The sequence below is a fragment of the Eptatretus burgeri genome, chromosome 8 (genome assembly GCF_056783735.1).
Source record: "Eptatretus burgeri isolate ZD-2024b chromosome 8, Ebu_testis_v1, whole genome shotgun sequence".
NCBI lineage: Eukaryota > Metazoa > Chordata > Myxini > Myxiniformes > Myxinidae > Eptatretus > Eptatretus burgeri.
The window spans coordinates 75,473,973-75,487,213 of NC_140968.1; the positions used below are offsets into that span (position 1 = coordinate 75,473,973).

At 46.8% G+C, this 13,241-nt stretch overlaps 1 protein-coding gene across 5 annotated transcripts in view; it reads left to right on the top strand.

Moving 5' to 3' along the window:
- Nucleotides 1-13,241, top strand: part of DRC4 (dynein regulatory complex subunit 4) — a 126,421-nt gene that overhangs the window by 72,631 nt on the left and 40,549 nt on the right. For all 5 annotated transcript variants that reach the window (XM_085892659.1, XM_085892661.1, XM_085892660.1 and 2 more), the window contains one exon: nt 2,648-2,815. In XM_085892659.1, coding sequence (XP_085748785.1) covers nt 2,648-2,815 — 168 coding nt within the window. The remainder of the gene's footprint in view (nt 1-2,647; nt 2,816-13,241) is intronic.

Sequence of the window (13,241 nt, forward strand, 5' to 3'; positions counted from 1 at the left end):
GTCGGTTCCAATGTACATTTACAGCGGCAACAGCCTTTATAATTCACCAACACGCGCCATGCTAAGCCAATGGAAGAAACACAGCAACGAACTGATACATTTAACAAATGTATTTATTTATAATGGGGGAAAAGGGTGAGCACGCAAGAAGCAGTTATCACGATTAATAGAGAAGCAAGTATGTACAGCAAAGAGCACTTAAACAATTCCTACTTACAGACGGGCCCACACACAGACTCACACCCAAAGAAACGGACCCAAATGGTCTTTATTATCCCTTCAGCTCGGAGGGAAGTCGAGCTGAAGGACGAGAAAGTCGCAGGCTACCTGGCCGCGCCGCGCGGCTCGACGTCCACACCTTCCCGGAGCACCAGTCGGCCAAGAAGAAACCATGCTAGCCCCAAGACAAGATGACCCGGGAACCAGAGCACGCCAGCGACGAGATGCCTTTCGCCCAGCCTCGAGAGATGCGTTTTGAACGGGCGCGAATTCTTCCTCTCTCGCTCGAGCAGATCCACATGGGAACCAGAACACGCGCTGATGACGACGGGGCGCAGATTCTTCCCAACCCGCTCGAGCTGATCCACCCGATTCTTTCCTCTCCGTTCTTTTTTTTAATCGCTCTCGGGTGCGGTTCGCTCAGGCGTGGCTCCCTCTCGGGCACGGTTCACTCAGGCGTGGCTCACTCTCGGGCTTGCCGCCAAGCGAACCGGTACATGACCATATTTGGGAATGGAATTCAATCCGCTCATCGTGGCCCGTTCTCACTGGGTGGGACACGACGCATTCCCTTATTTGGTGCACAGCCAAGCGAACCGGTTCATGACCATATTTGGGAATGGAATTCCATCCCCGAACGATTTCCGAACACGCCCACATTCCAGCGAGCGCGCGGAGAATGCCGGGAGCAGAGGGTTGTCGCTGTGAGAGCAAAGATGGCGTTGCGTTGTAGTTGTCGATGTATGAGCCATAGTTGTGAGTGATGTAAAAACCCTAACTATCAAAATAACTCAGCGCATGTACATTTATTCACCCATTAAACGAGGGATGGGGACCCTCACTAAAAACAATACTTACTGATATAACTGTTCTATAAGACCTGTATGTTTGTGTGCACAAGGCTTCCAAATTCGTAACAGTATAACATGGTGTGGAAGGTCAACAAACGAACAGTGAAGCTGAGGGGAACAGATAGATAAATGACATTCACTTTATCTGAAGTTGGGACATCATGGATAGGGAATGGAGCCAGTGATAAATGAAAGAGTATAAAAGATGCAGGAAGTCAAAGTATGGTATAGAGTCCCACGTGCATAGGAATGAGAGAGGAAATTAGGTAGGGATTGCCTGACGTCTTGAAATATTAGTCATGTGATACCCTTGATGCTTGGATTACACTTCCTCTAAAGGGGCAATATGAGAAGCCATAGAACTTTGAGCTTTTCTTTTAAACAATTACATTTGGTAGTGGCTCTATACAAAGTCATAATGGTCTCATAGCACCTTAAAGTGGAGAATTATGGGCCAGAGGCCACAATAGAAAGATGTCGTTGGACAGTGAGATGGCTGTTTCCCAGGCTTCAGCATTCCAACCTTTTTACATAGAATACTTTGTCATGTAAATGACTGATTATCTGGTCACATGGTTTTCATGAAAAGTAACATTTTCATTGCTACTATTTTTTTTAAATGGGTAATTTATACCTCGTTATCACACTGTTTATACAACAAGCATTTTCTGTGCAACACCATTTTCGCACATTATGCCACTCCTTCCTCGACATAAAAAAGGCCTAAACTGGAGCCTTTGCCATTTTTGGCTTGTACACACTTTTTCAGAAAAGTGTCAAAACAGTGGCCACTTGATCAACAAAAATACATGCATTGTTGTTCAAATTTAGTGAATATTTGGTCAAAGCAAGAGAACAACCAACTTGAGATTTTAACTGAGAACAAAGACTCGGAGCTCCAACGTTTCGATTACAGAGTGGCCTCCAGAGTGACTACTACATTTTGACTCCAACATTTCACTGGCATTAAATAGGACACATTTGCCAAGCCTTAATACTCCTTTGTGTGGATAAGTTTGGGGATGAGGGTGGCATGGAGAATGAGATTGAGGTGATACATTGGGAGAACTTGGAGAATGGTAAGGTGCGGACAAGGGGTTAGGAGGATGTCAGAGAGAAACAGGGTCTGTGGACATGTTGGGTATGGCTGAGGCGCATGCCTGCAACAAAGTTTCATAAACTGTAATGTGGGCTTCGATGTACAGTACATGTCCTCATTTTGTGAAGTATTTTATTGACTGAGACCTGCATCCTTGAACTCAGATTCGATTGTTGAGTCTGCTCCATTACCTGAAATAAAATGTAAATTTAGAAAATCATGACATCATTACTCAAGTAGGCCTATTCTTGGCTGTTTTTTGTGTACATTAATTCATGTTGAATTGAGGTGGTTAATAACTTTCTTTCTTTGTGCTGACATCAAGCTCCTGCCTATATTTATCCAGAATGACTGTTTCTGGAACAATTAAAACATGGTAATTTATTGATCCATGCAGAAAGGCATTATGAGGTACATGTTTTTTTTTTGCCATTCCTTGAAATATTTCTTGAAATAGTATTGTACGTGTGGACATTAGGAGCAGTTACAAAAATCAAAGAAGCATGAGGAGCGGATGGAACGTGAGATGTTGGACTTGAACGTACAGAAGCGCCAGGTGGTTGATCGACTGGAGAAGGCCCAGGGAGAGCTGGTGGAACTTCGCAAGGATTTGGAAAACTATACTAAAGACAAACGACTTCTTGCGGTGGGCACTCCTCTCTCAGTCTTACATTGACCAAATTTTTATTTTATTTTTGTTTAATCTTCAGATGCGACACCAAGCTGTTATTTAATTGATACCAGAATCAGTGGCATTTTACTCAAAACATCCGGTCTGAGTCTGGCAGCTGGGTGGTTTCAATGTGACCCTTGCTGAGTCATATTAAATACCTAAAAAATGGTATGTCCTGCTTCCTCGCTTGACCTCTTGACCCCTTCCTAGCTTGACTATTATTTAGAGGATAGGGCTGGGATAACCATGATCTGTAAACATCCAATGAGGAGAGGGGAGGGGAGAGGGAGTGGATGAGTCATATTTCTCTGTCGTTGACCCGCTGACTGTGTTAAGAAAAGTGACATCACAAGATGGTGTCGTCCGGCACTAGGAAGTTACAACACCTCCCCCAAGGTTACTGGCTATGTGTGCATGCATGTGCATGCATGTTTGATTTGTGTAACAGCTCTTCCATGAATCTTACACTTCGTAAAAAAGCAGACAGCCTAAATTTATAACTTTCTAATAAATCCAGGCAATGCTAAAACCTTGTTTCCAGTTTAATGCTTTTTTAAAACAATCGAAAGAATCCTGTAGAAGGTATTTATTCTTGATCCATGAGCATGTGCCAAAAGATGTCATCATTATGAGGAAGTATTCTATGCTTTAAGTGTAAAAGTTCTGGGCACATCATTTAAAACCACCACAAACATGATGAACTACAAAAAGCAAAAAAAAACTGTCCTTGGAGGTTCTCTTCATTGAACTCATATCTATCTATATATTACTAAAACTCTCATCTTGTATATATACATATATATGGTTGCGGTTCTCAGAACAGCATGCATCCAACAGACAGTGGTTCCAAGACAGTTATTCCATTAATATACATGGTAGATAGTCCCTTTCCTTTTGTCTAGCGGGACAACAAGGGAGTGCTTTGCGATGATCTCAAAGCTATGTTTGCTTACATCATTTTTTTCTTCATTCCGTCCCTACTCTTCTTTTCGTCTGATTATTCCTGAGGTAAATCAGCCACGTGCACCTTCGCTGTGAGGTGGGGCCTCATGGAGGCCAGCGCGTGTGGCGCCGCTGTGAGGAAACGATAACGCAGAGCCCTCGTTCCCAAGCGAGCCCTAAACTCAATGTGTGCAGCGAGTCATATAGTGCAATTTGCAGCGCCGGATTATCAACTCGAGCTTCCGATGATCTGGCGAAGATTTCTGGTTGCATTAAAAAGGCATGCAAATGAATACCTCTTAAGAGGCTGCACGAATGGTGTTTTTCACAACACAGGAAACACAGCCAGCACGACGCCCATGCTGCACAAAACGCGTACAGAGGCCGATAAAGACGACTCCACGCCATGCTGGGTGGGATACGAGTGTGCGGAGTAGAAGCGGCTTGTTCCTTTTCAACCAAATATTTGACACATTGGTGTTCGCCCCGCACACACGCTAGCAGAGTCGTGCAAACATGAGCGCTGACCACGTGCGTAATGGCCGAACCCCGCGCACGGTATAGAATGTGCTCGAAGGCAGACACGTACGCCACTCACGAAACGTGCATGGATTTATCCATAACGATGTACCTTCGGCCCTCGCTGGCAGCAGCGGATTCCCCAAGGATGGTGAACATCTTCTCGTCTCTACAGCCAGCGAAGCTGCGATCGAGCCAGGGAATGTACACTGCGGGCCACGTTGGCACGCGTGGAGCGAGCGCGTTGATCGGCGCTGGTCGAAAGCCCGAGCGGGCATGTGGGACCCTCGGCCGGTCGCCGGGGCACAGCCCGGTGGTTTTTGCAGGACGATTCGCGTGCCAATTTTGGTGTGTGCGATTCGTGTCATGTCGTGGGGTCGGAGCGGAATATTGCCGCTGTCTGAGATGACCTTGCCGGAAACGAAGTGAGGCGGTTTCCGGCCAAAGTTACCGGGCCACGGGAGGGGTCGGGGCCAATCGGAGCACCCGATTCAGGTGATGATATTCGCTTTGGGGTGGCCCCACCCTGTGCTGTAAGTCCTATAAAGGTTGGAGCAGTCCCTCCGCCTTTCTCTCTTTCTCTTTTGATCTGGCCTCGCACTCGTCCCTTGGCATGACCCACCTCCTGCTGTCTAGACTCCACCTCCTCATCTCCGCCCACACGACATCAACCACACCTGCCTACCTTGTCCTGCCTACCAGTCCGTCCACGCACCCTGGACTCCACCCCTTCACCACTCAAGCCCCTCCTTCATGGACACGGTCTTCACATGCTCTGCTGAAGCCAGAGACGATGCGCCAGCTGTCGGGTGCTGCACTACGGAGCATCCCCCCCCCCCCCCCGAAACATATTGGTGGCGTGTCTTTCTCTCAAGCACAAAGGTACCAAGAACGTAGCCTCAACTCCTTTCCCTTCTCGTTTCAATACCCCCCTCTTCATCGGGGTGTGTGTGTGTGTGTGTGTGTGTGTGTGTGTGTGTGTGTGTGTGTGTGTGTGTGTGTGTGTGTGTGTGTGTGTGTGTGTGTGTGTGTGTGTCCTGGCGCCTGTCTGCTTAAGTAAGACTACAGAAGGTCGTTATTGTTATCATTATTATTGTTATTATTTTCGCGTTAAGTCTGCTCTGTGTCCGCTTTTGTAGGCTGCCTGTTTATTTGCTGCAACACACCTCTCTCTCCCCTATCTCTGCACAACACACCCCAATAAATCCTGATCGTGCCACATAGCTTTCCTCGCCCATTGTTAATAAATTATTATTAGGAATGTTCCCTGCTCATTTTTGTCTTTTCTTCCATTGATCCAGCATGGTCCGAATCCTAGTTTAGCTGGGACTTTGTTCCCAACAATCCGTTCCTTTTAGCTGGTACGTCCTTGGCAGTGTCGCTCGGCTGCATCCGATCCGGAAAAGTGATCCGGTCCGGTAGAGTGATCCAGTTTGGAAAAGGCGTACCGAGGGCGTGTTCCCCGGTAATTAAACCACGTGATTAATTAGGTCACCCGATTAACCCATAGACGGGAGGACCCCAGGTCACGCGGTTGAGTTATTGTCGTCCACGGTCGGTTAAGCAACCCGCCACGTCACGGAATTAACCGTGTGCGATGGCCTACAATTCCAGGGAGTCTGGTGGGAACCGAGATAGCTTCCCCCACCTAGTGGTCTTCTCACCCAACCCCCGGCCCGCAACAACATATATATATATATATGCCAAAACGGTACATGGGCCATCTTACTTTTAATTTTTTTTTATTTTTGGGCCACCTTACTCACTGTTCGCCTGTGGTGTGCAGTATTAAGTTTAGTTCAAATTGGGAACGAAAAAAATTATAAGAAAATAAATTCCCCATTCAGTCAAGTTTTGGTATGATGATCCATAAAGCGCAAGGACAAAACATGGAGAATGTGTTGATATACCTCGAGAAACCGGTTGGCCGAACGATGACTCTTGAGGTAAATGCTCAAATTTTCTTCAAGTTAAAGTTTGACTACTAAATAAAATTAAAATTGCGTCTTTTTTGGTGTTTTTCATCAACCGCTGTCATAAACGGAACCCAACGGGTTCAGGGGTCGTCTAGTAAAAACTAAAAATGAACTCTGGTGCTCTACCTGAAAGTAGATTCGGTGCTGCCAAAGCAGTCTTAAGGCAAGAATTACACTGGGTGGTTTGTTTTTCCAATGGTAGTCAACGTGAAAAATTGGAATTTGGCCAGGGTGTTGACAATAGTTCGCCTACTCTTTACAAAGGATGCTCTGGAATCTTTAACATCCACCAAGCAATGCCAGCAACACATGTCTCATAACCATCCCCATCAGTTCCAGTTGATGCATTGAAATCCCCCATGACTTGAAGTGTATCTTGCCTGAGGTACTGATCAACTACAGACTTGAGCGTGGCAAAGAATGTGTCCTTCACGGTTTAACATCCATCCAAAAGACAGCACACACATTGATGTCTCACGTTAGGTACGAAACAGCAGGATAAGAGTTTATAGCTGGGCCAAGATTCAAACCCAGGCTACACAACTCAGTGGTCAATGGACATACGAAGTGTGTTCAAAAAGTATCCAACCTTAATTTTTCGTGCATAAACAAATGAAGCTGGGGAGGCGTGGTTTGGTGCACATAATTAGGCGATCCTAATCCGTATGCGTGAATATTTTCCTGCCTGCAGAAGCTGTCAGTCACCGACAGACCGCCGATGAGTGAGGAAGTGTAAGTGAGCGCCATCGGATTTTCGTTTTTGACAAAATGACGGATCACTGTGGTCTCATCGCCAGTGATCACTGTGTTGAAGAAGTTGGGATCACTGTTCACAGTCTCCAGCATGTCCTGTGCAATCTCCAAACGGAGTTGCTTCTGCTCGATCGTTAGCAGCTTTGGCACCAACTTCGCTGAGATTCTCCTTAAGCCCAAATCCTCAGTTACAATGGAATGAACGGATCCAATACTGACGCCCGCCTCGTCTGCAAGTTCTCTGATCGTAATTCGACGATCCTGCATCAGCAGGGTCCTCACTTGGTCAATGACGATCTCTTTTCGGGATGTTGATGGCCTACCAGAACGTGCTTCACTTTCTGCTGATGGGCGACCATCTTTGAAGCGGTTGTACCACTCTTTTATCTGTGTGGTGGCCATTGCTTCGTTCCCGAAGGCCTGTTGAATCTTGCGGATCGTTTCCACTTGTGAATCGCCAAGCTTTACACAAAATTTGATGCAGTAGCGTTGTTCAAGTTTTTCTGTCATTTTGTCAAAAACGAAAATCTGACGGCACTCACTTACACTTCCTCACTCATCGGCGGTCTGTCGGCGACTGACATCTTCTGCAGGCGGGAAAATATTCACGCATACGGATTAGGATCACCTACATAGTGCACCAAACTACGCTTCCCTAGCTTCATTTGTTTACGCATGAAAAATTAAGGTTGGATACTTTTTGAACACACCTCGTACCTCTCGGCTACCTTGCCAGCCCCCAGCTGTGACTGAATGACTTCAATTTACTTGATTTGTTTAACTTTGGAGAATGTGTTCATATTCCATTCATAGTCACTCTTGGCCACATCTTTGGTCCACCATCGATGTGACACATTATTCTCTTTAATTATTTTAAAATAAATGTATCATTTGTATTAGCTTGTGAATGTGAAATAGGCTACTGTGTCCTTTGCAAATAGTAGGCAGTTATCAATGGCACTCCAAAAAAAATTACAAATTCATACTAAAATCAGGTACAGTTGAAGATACACACTAAAATGTACTCCCGATACGTACACCAACTACACGCTGCAACATAGGCGAGTGATCTCACTGTGAAGGACGCATTCTATGCCACGCTCGAGTCTGTGGTTGATCAGTGCCCCAGGTGAGATGCTCTTTTAGTGTTGGGGGATTTCAATGCATCGACTGGAACTGATAGGGATGGTTATGAGACGTGTGTTGGTTCCCATGGGTCTGGAACTGTGAACCTGAATAGCACCAAGTTCCTTGACTTTGCAAGAAGTCATTGACTTAGGGTGGCTGGTTCACGGTTTCAGCACCCACAATTTCATCACTGGAATTGGTATTCCAACGCTGGCGGTGTGGCAAAGGAGATTGACCATGTGCTCGTTGATGGTCGCTGGAGGATGATCCAGAACTGCAGGGTCTACCTGAGTGCTCAGTTCCTCAACACTGACCACCGACTTCTTGTAGCAACTCTTAAGTTGCACCTTAAATCCAGGAGAATGGTACCTTCCCAGCCTAGGCTGGATGTTGGCAAGCAAAAGGATGAGAGGGTAGCTGAGGAGTTTGCGAACAGACTGAGTGGAGATTTGGGGGGTCTGGGTGCTTTGGGAGATCCTGAAGAGTTGTGGAGTGCCTTCAAGACCACCGTCCTTGATGTTGCCGGGGGATGTCTTGGAACTCACCGAAAGGCGAAGAAGAATTTTGTCTCTCAAGGGACACTGGAAACCATTGACCAAAGTCGCAGGGACAGGCTGAATGGCAGAGCTGAGCTGTTCAGGGAGCTGAGGCGAAAAACTGGACATGCGCTAAGGGTGGACAAGGAGGCCAATATGCGAGGAATCGGTGAGGGTGTAGAGAATCACCTGTTATCAAGTGATTCTCGTGCTGCTTACAGGGGAATTCACGCATTGCGTTCGTCCAAGCCCGTCCCTTGGTGTCCTGCAGTTAGAGCAGAGGGTAGTGGGCTCTTTACAGAGGAGTCCGAAGTGAAGGCCTGCTGGGCCGGTAATTTTGAGTGGTTGTACCAGGCTGATCCACCAGCTATCGAGTTGGACATCAGGGGTGTTACAATCCCTGTTGCTGACCCAACAATAAACTGTGATCCAACTTCGTTTGTGGAAACACAGGCTGTGGTGAACCGGTTGAAATGTGGTAAAGCTCCAGGGATCTGTGGCATCAAGGCTGGTGGAAATGCTGCACTCGTGTCGTTGCATGCAGTTCTGTGCTCTGCCTGGAACACAAGTATCATCCCAACTGACTGGAAGAGGGGCCTTGTTCTCCCTCTCTGGAAAGGGAGGAGTGATCACCAAGACTGCAATAACTACCAAGGGGTGATGCTGCTCTCAGTGCAGGGCAAGGTCTTTGCTCGGATAATTCTTGAAAGGGTTCTCCACCATCTGCTTTAGCACCAGCGTCCAGAGCAGTTAGGCTTTACATCAAAAAGGTCAACGATTGACCGTATCCTTGCTCTTCGGGTCCTCACCGAATGCAGACGAGAGTTTTGGCAGCGGCTGCTTGCAGCCTATGTTGATCTCTGTAAAGCGTTTGATTCAGTGAATCGGGATTCCCTCTGCAGGATTCTTGGTCTTCGTGGGGTGCCACCAAAACTGATCGATCTGATGTCTGAACTATACTCTGGAAATGAGAGTGCTCTGAGAAGTGGTGGTGCCATCTTTGACTTACTTCCAGTTTTTACTGGAGTACGACAGGGGTGTGTACTGGCCCCCACACTTTTCAGCACTTGTATGGACTGGATTCTGGGGAGGATGTCGGAGAGATCAAGCTGCGGTGCATCGTTTGGGAATGTCAAGATCTCTGATCTTGATTTCACAGATGATGCAGTTATCTTTGCGGAGACTCTAGATAACCTTTTGCAGGCCCTCGAAGTGCTGAATGAGGAGTCGGAGCCGTTGGGATTACGGGTTTCCTGGGTCAAAACTAAGATCCAGGCTTTCAATGCCATCTTGGATGCTGCTGTCCTGTCTGTGCCTGTTTGTGGTGATGATGTTGAGGTCGTGGTGAGATTCATTTACATTGGCAGTGATATTCATGTCTCTGCTGGCTGTGAGTCAGAGGTCAACAGATGTCTGGGTCGTGCCTGGGGAGTCATGGATTCAGATTCACTGGATTATGGGGTGTGGCACTGCTACCTGTGCGGGAGGATGAAAGTCCAAGTCTTCAGGTCCTTGGTGCTTCCAGTCTTGCTCTATGGATGTGAGACTTGGACTCTAACCAGGGATCTGAGACGGAGACTTAATTCCTTTGTAGTACTGCAGCATAGCAAACCAATTGTTCGCCTTTTCATAAAAGCACCAAAATTGGTACATATGTTGACTAATGTATTCTGAACAATTCTGGATATGGAGCCACTCGAGATTGTTATTTGTCCCGTTTTAACTGTTTAATTTTCTCACCTACATGTTACTGTGTGTTGCTAGTTCGGTTTTGTTTCAAAAATCGTGCTATTTTGTGAGTATTTTTGTCGACGTTCTTCCCTGTGCTTGAGGCCTAGGCCTAGACTTGAGGCCTACCGGTTCCACTCGGTGTTCGATCGTTTTTTTTTGTTTGTTTGTTTTTTCTCCCCATTACCTTCAATTTATATCCTCCCCATTACCTTCAATTTTGATCCTCCCCACTTTCCAAACATCCCCCATTCTCCCAACTAATCTCTTTCTTATCTCAAAAAATAAATAAATGAATAAAGAAATAAATAAATACCCTACAACAACAACAACAACAACACGCTCACCTTCTCCCGATTTTGCTTCTTCTTCTTCCTCTTAACTTCCTCCTCGTCTTCTTCCTCGATTTTTTTTTTTTTTTTTTTTTTTTACATTTCCATGACCTAATCTGTTGAACTCTCTCATACATTATTTTTAACAACAAAAACGATCTTATAATGCTTCATCTTCCTTTCTCACACATGTGGTACTCTTTACTGTTTCACAATGCACCACTCTTCTGCTATTTTAACAGACTGCTCTCATTTCGACCTCTCCTTCATTCCTTGCCTAAAAAATGCAACTATTACAGCGGTTCTTCTCTCCATTCTCTGAATTCGCCTTCATTGCATCCATCAAGAATTGTGTTAAATCGCATCTCTGACCTAAAACGTTTAAAAACCACAGTTTGCCATGGATGCTCGCTTTCCATCAAACATTCTTTTTTTCCAACTTCAGTGCCAACTCACCCCCCTCACCCCTCACTCTCACTCTCAAAGCAACCATCCCACTCTTCTCCCTCCAAGCCTCCCTCTCACCTCTCTCAAAAATTCCCCCCTCACCTTTCTCCCACCTTTCTTCCCCTCACTCTTCCTTCTCAAAGTTTCGCCCCCTCTCATCCACCACCCTGCCTCCTTCCACTGCCCTCTCCCCTCCCTCTCTTCCCTCCACCTCCTCAAATCCTCAACTGGCTTCTTCCTTGTCTCTTGTCCCCCCTCTCCCCCAGCACCACAGAGCCTTTTCTCCTCCTCATTCGGCCCCCTCCCCTCGCTATTCTGCAATACCCCACACTCCTTCAGCAACCCTCCTTCCCTCCCCCCCTCGTCCCTTGTCCTACCCTCCCCCTCCCCTCCACCTCCTGCACCCAAAGCCTCCTCCCCTTCCTCTTCATTAAAAGTGTGGACCTCAAATATCCGGGGCCTTCGCTCAAACCTTTCAGATCTTTCCATACAGGTTGCCACTGACAAACCAGACATTATCTGCCTAACAGAAACTTTCCTCTCCCAAGACGTGTCTGACTCCCAAGTATCTCTCCCTGGCTACTCCCTCTTACGGTATGACAGACCTGAGCCTCGTCCTGGTGGAGGTGTTGCTCTCTTCATCAAAGACTTTATTCCTCACTCTCCATGCACTGCTCTCACTCCCCCACACCCCCAGGAATACCTCTGGCTTCGGCTTCCCCTCCACTCCCACCTCATGTTTATATGTGTACTGTACCGTCCACCGAACAGTGATGACTCCATCTTCACCTCACTATCCGAAAACATGGACCATCTTCTATCTTCTCATCCAAACTCTCTCTTCCTCTTATGTGGTGACTTCAATTGTCATCACGCCAGTTGGCTAGGTGTGGGTACCTCTCTCACCTGCCATGGCACCTCAGCAAAAGCTTTCTGCGACTCATTGGGACTGACTCAATCGGTCAACTTCCCGACCCGGATCTCAACCAATGGTACTCCATCTCTTCTGGATCTGGTTTTGACAAATTTCCCTGACAATATCTGCTGCTCTTCCTTCGCTCCAATTGGTTCTTCTGACCACGTCCTTGTCAAAGTGGACATCTCTCTGGCTGTTATCAGAGAACCACCTTACCGCCGTCGAGTTTGGCATTTCACTCAAGCCGACTGGCAGGGTCTCCGAGCAGCCATCAAACTTACAGACTGGTCTCCTATCACTACTTTCTCAAACATCAACTCATCCTGGGAATTCTTTCAAAGAAACTTGCTCTCCCTCATGCACAGATTTATCCCCTCTCGTGTTCAGTTGTCTTACCCTTCCTCCCGCCCTTGGTTTACTGAAGCTTGTGGCGAGGCAGTTGTCCTGAAACAACTTGCCTTTGCCTCATGGAAAGCAAACCCAACTGAGGGCAATCTCAGTTCTTTCCACAAAGTTCGGAACAAGTGTGTATCTACCCTCAGGAGAGCCAGAAAACAACATCTTTCTCATCTCAAGTCTGAACTCTCAAACCTCGCTCCCTCCTCAAAATCCTGGTGGCGTTTAATCAAATCTGTTTCTGGTGTATGTTCCCCCTCCATCCCCTCCCTTACCTCAAATGGCCGCACTGCTGATTCCACACATGATAAAGCTGAATGTCTAAACTCGGTGTTTGCAGCTAAATCTTGTGTCCTAAACCCATCACTATCTCTACCCACTTTACCCAGTCGCACCCAACTGTCCCTGGACTCTGTATCCTTTTCTCCTGACAAGGTGGAGAGCTTGCTTTCAAACCTCGAGTCAGATTCTGCAACCGGTCCAGACGGCATCAGCCCACGTGTCCTCAAAGCCTGCTCTTCTGCTCTTGCTCACCCTCTCTCTGTTCTATTCACCCTCTCTCTGTTCTATTCACCCTCTCATTTGCCCAAGGTCATCTGCCATCTGCTTGGAAATCTGCTAACATCACTGCCCTGCATAGAAAAGGTGCAAAAACAGATCCCTATAACTACAGACCAATCAGCCTTCTCCCAATCATCAGCAAGGTGATGGAATCCATCATCGCTT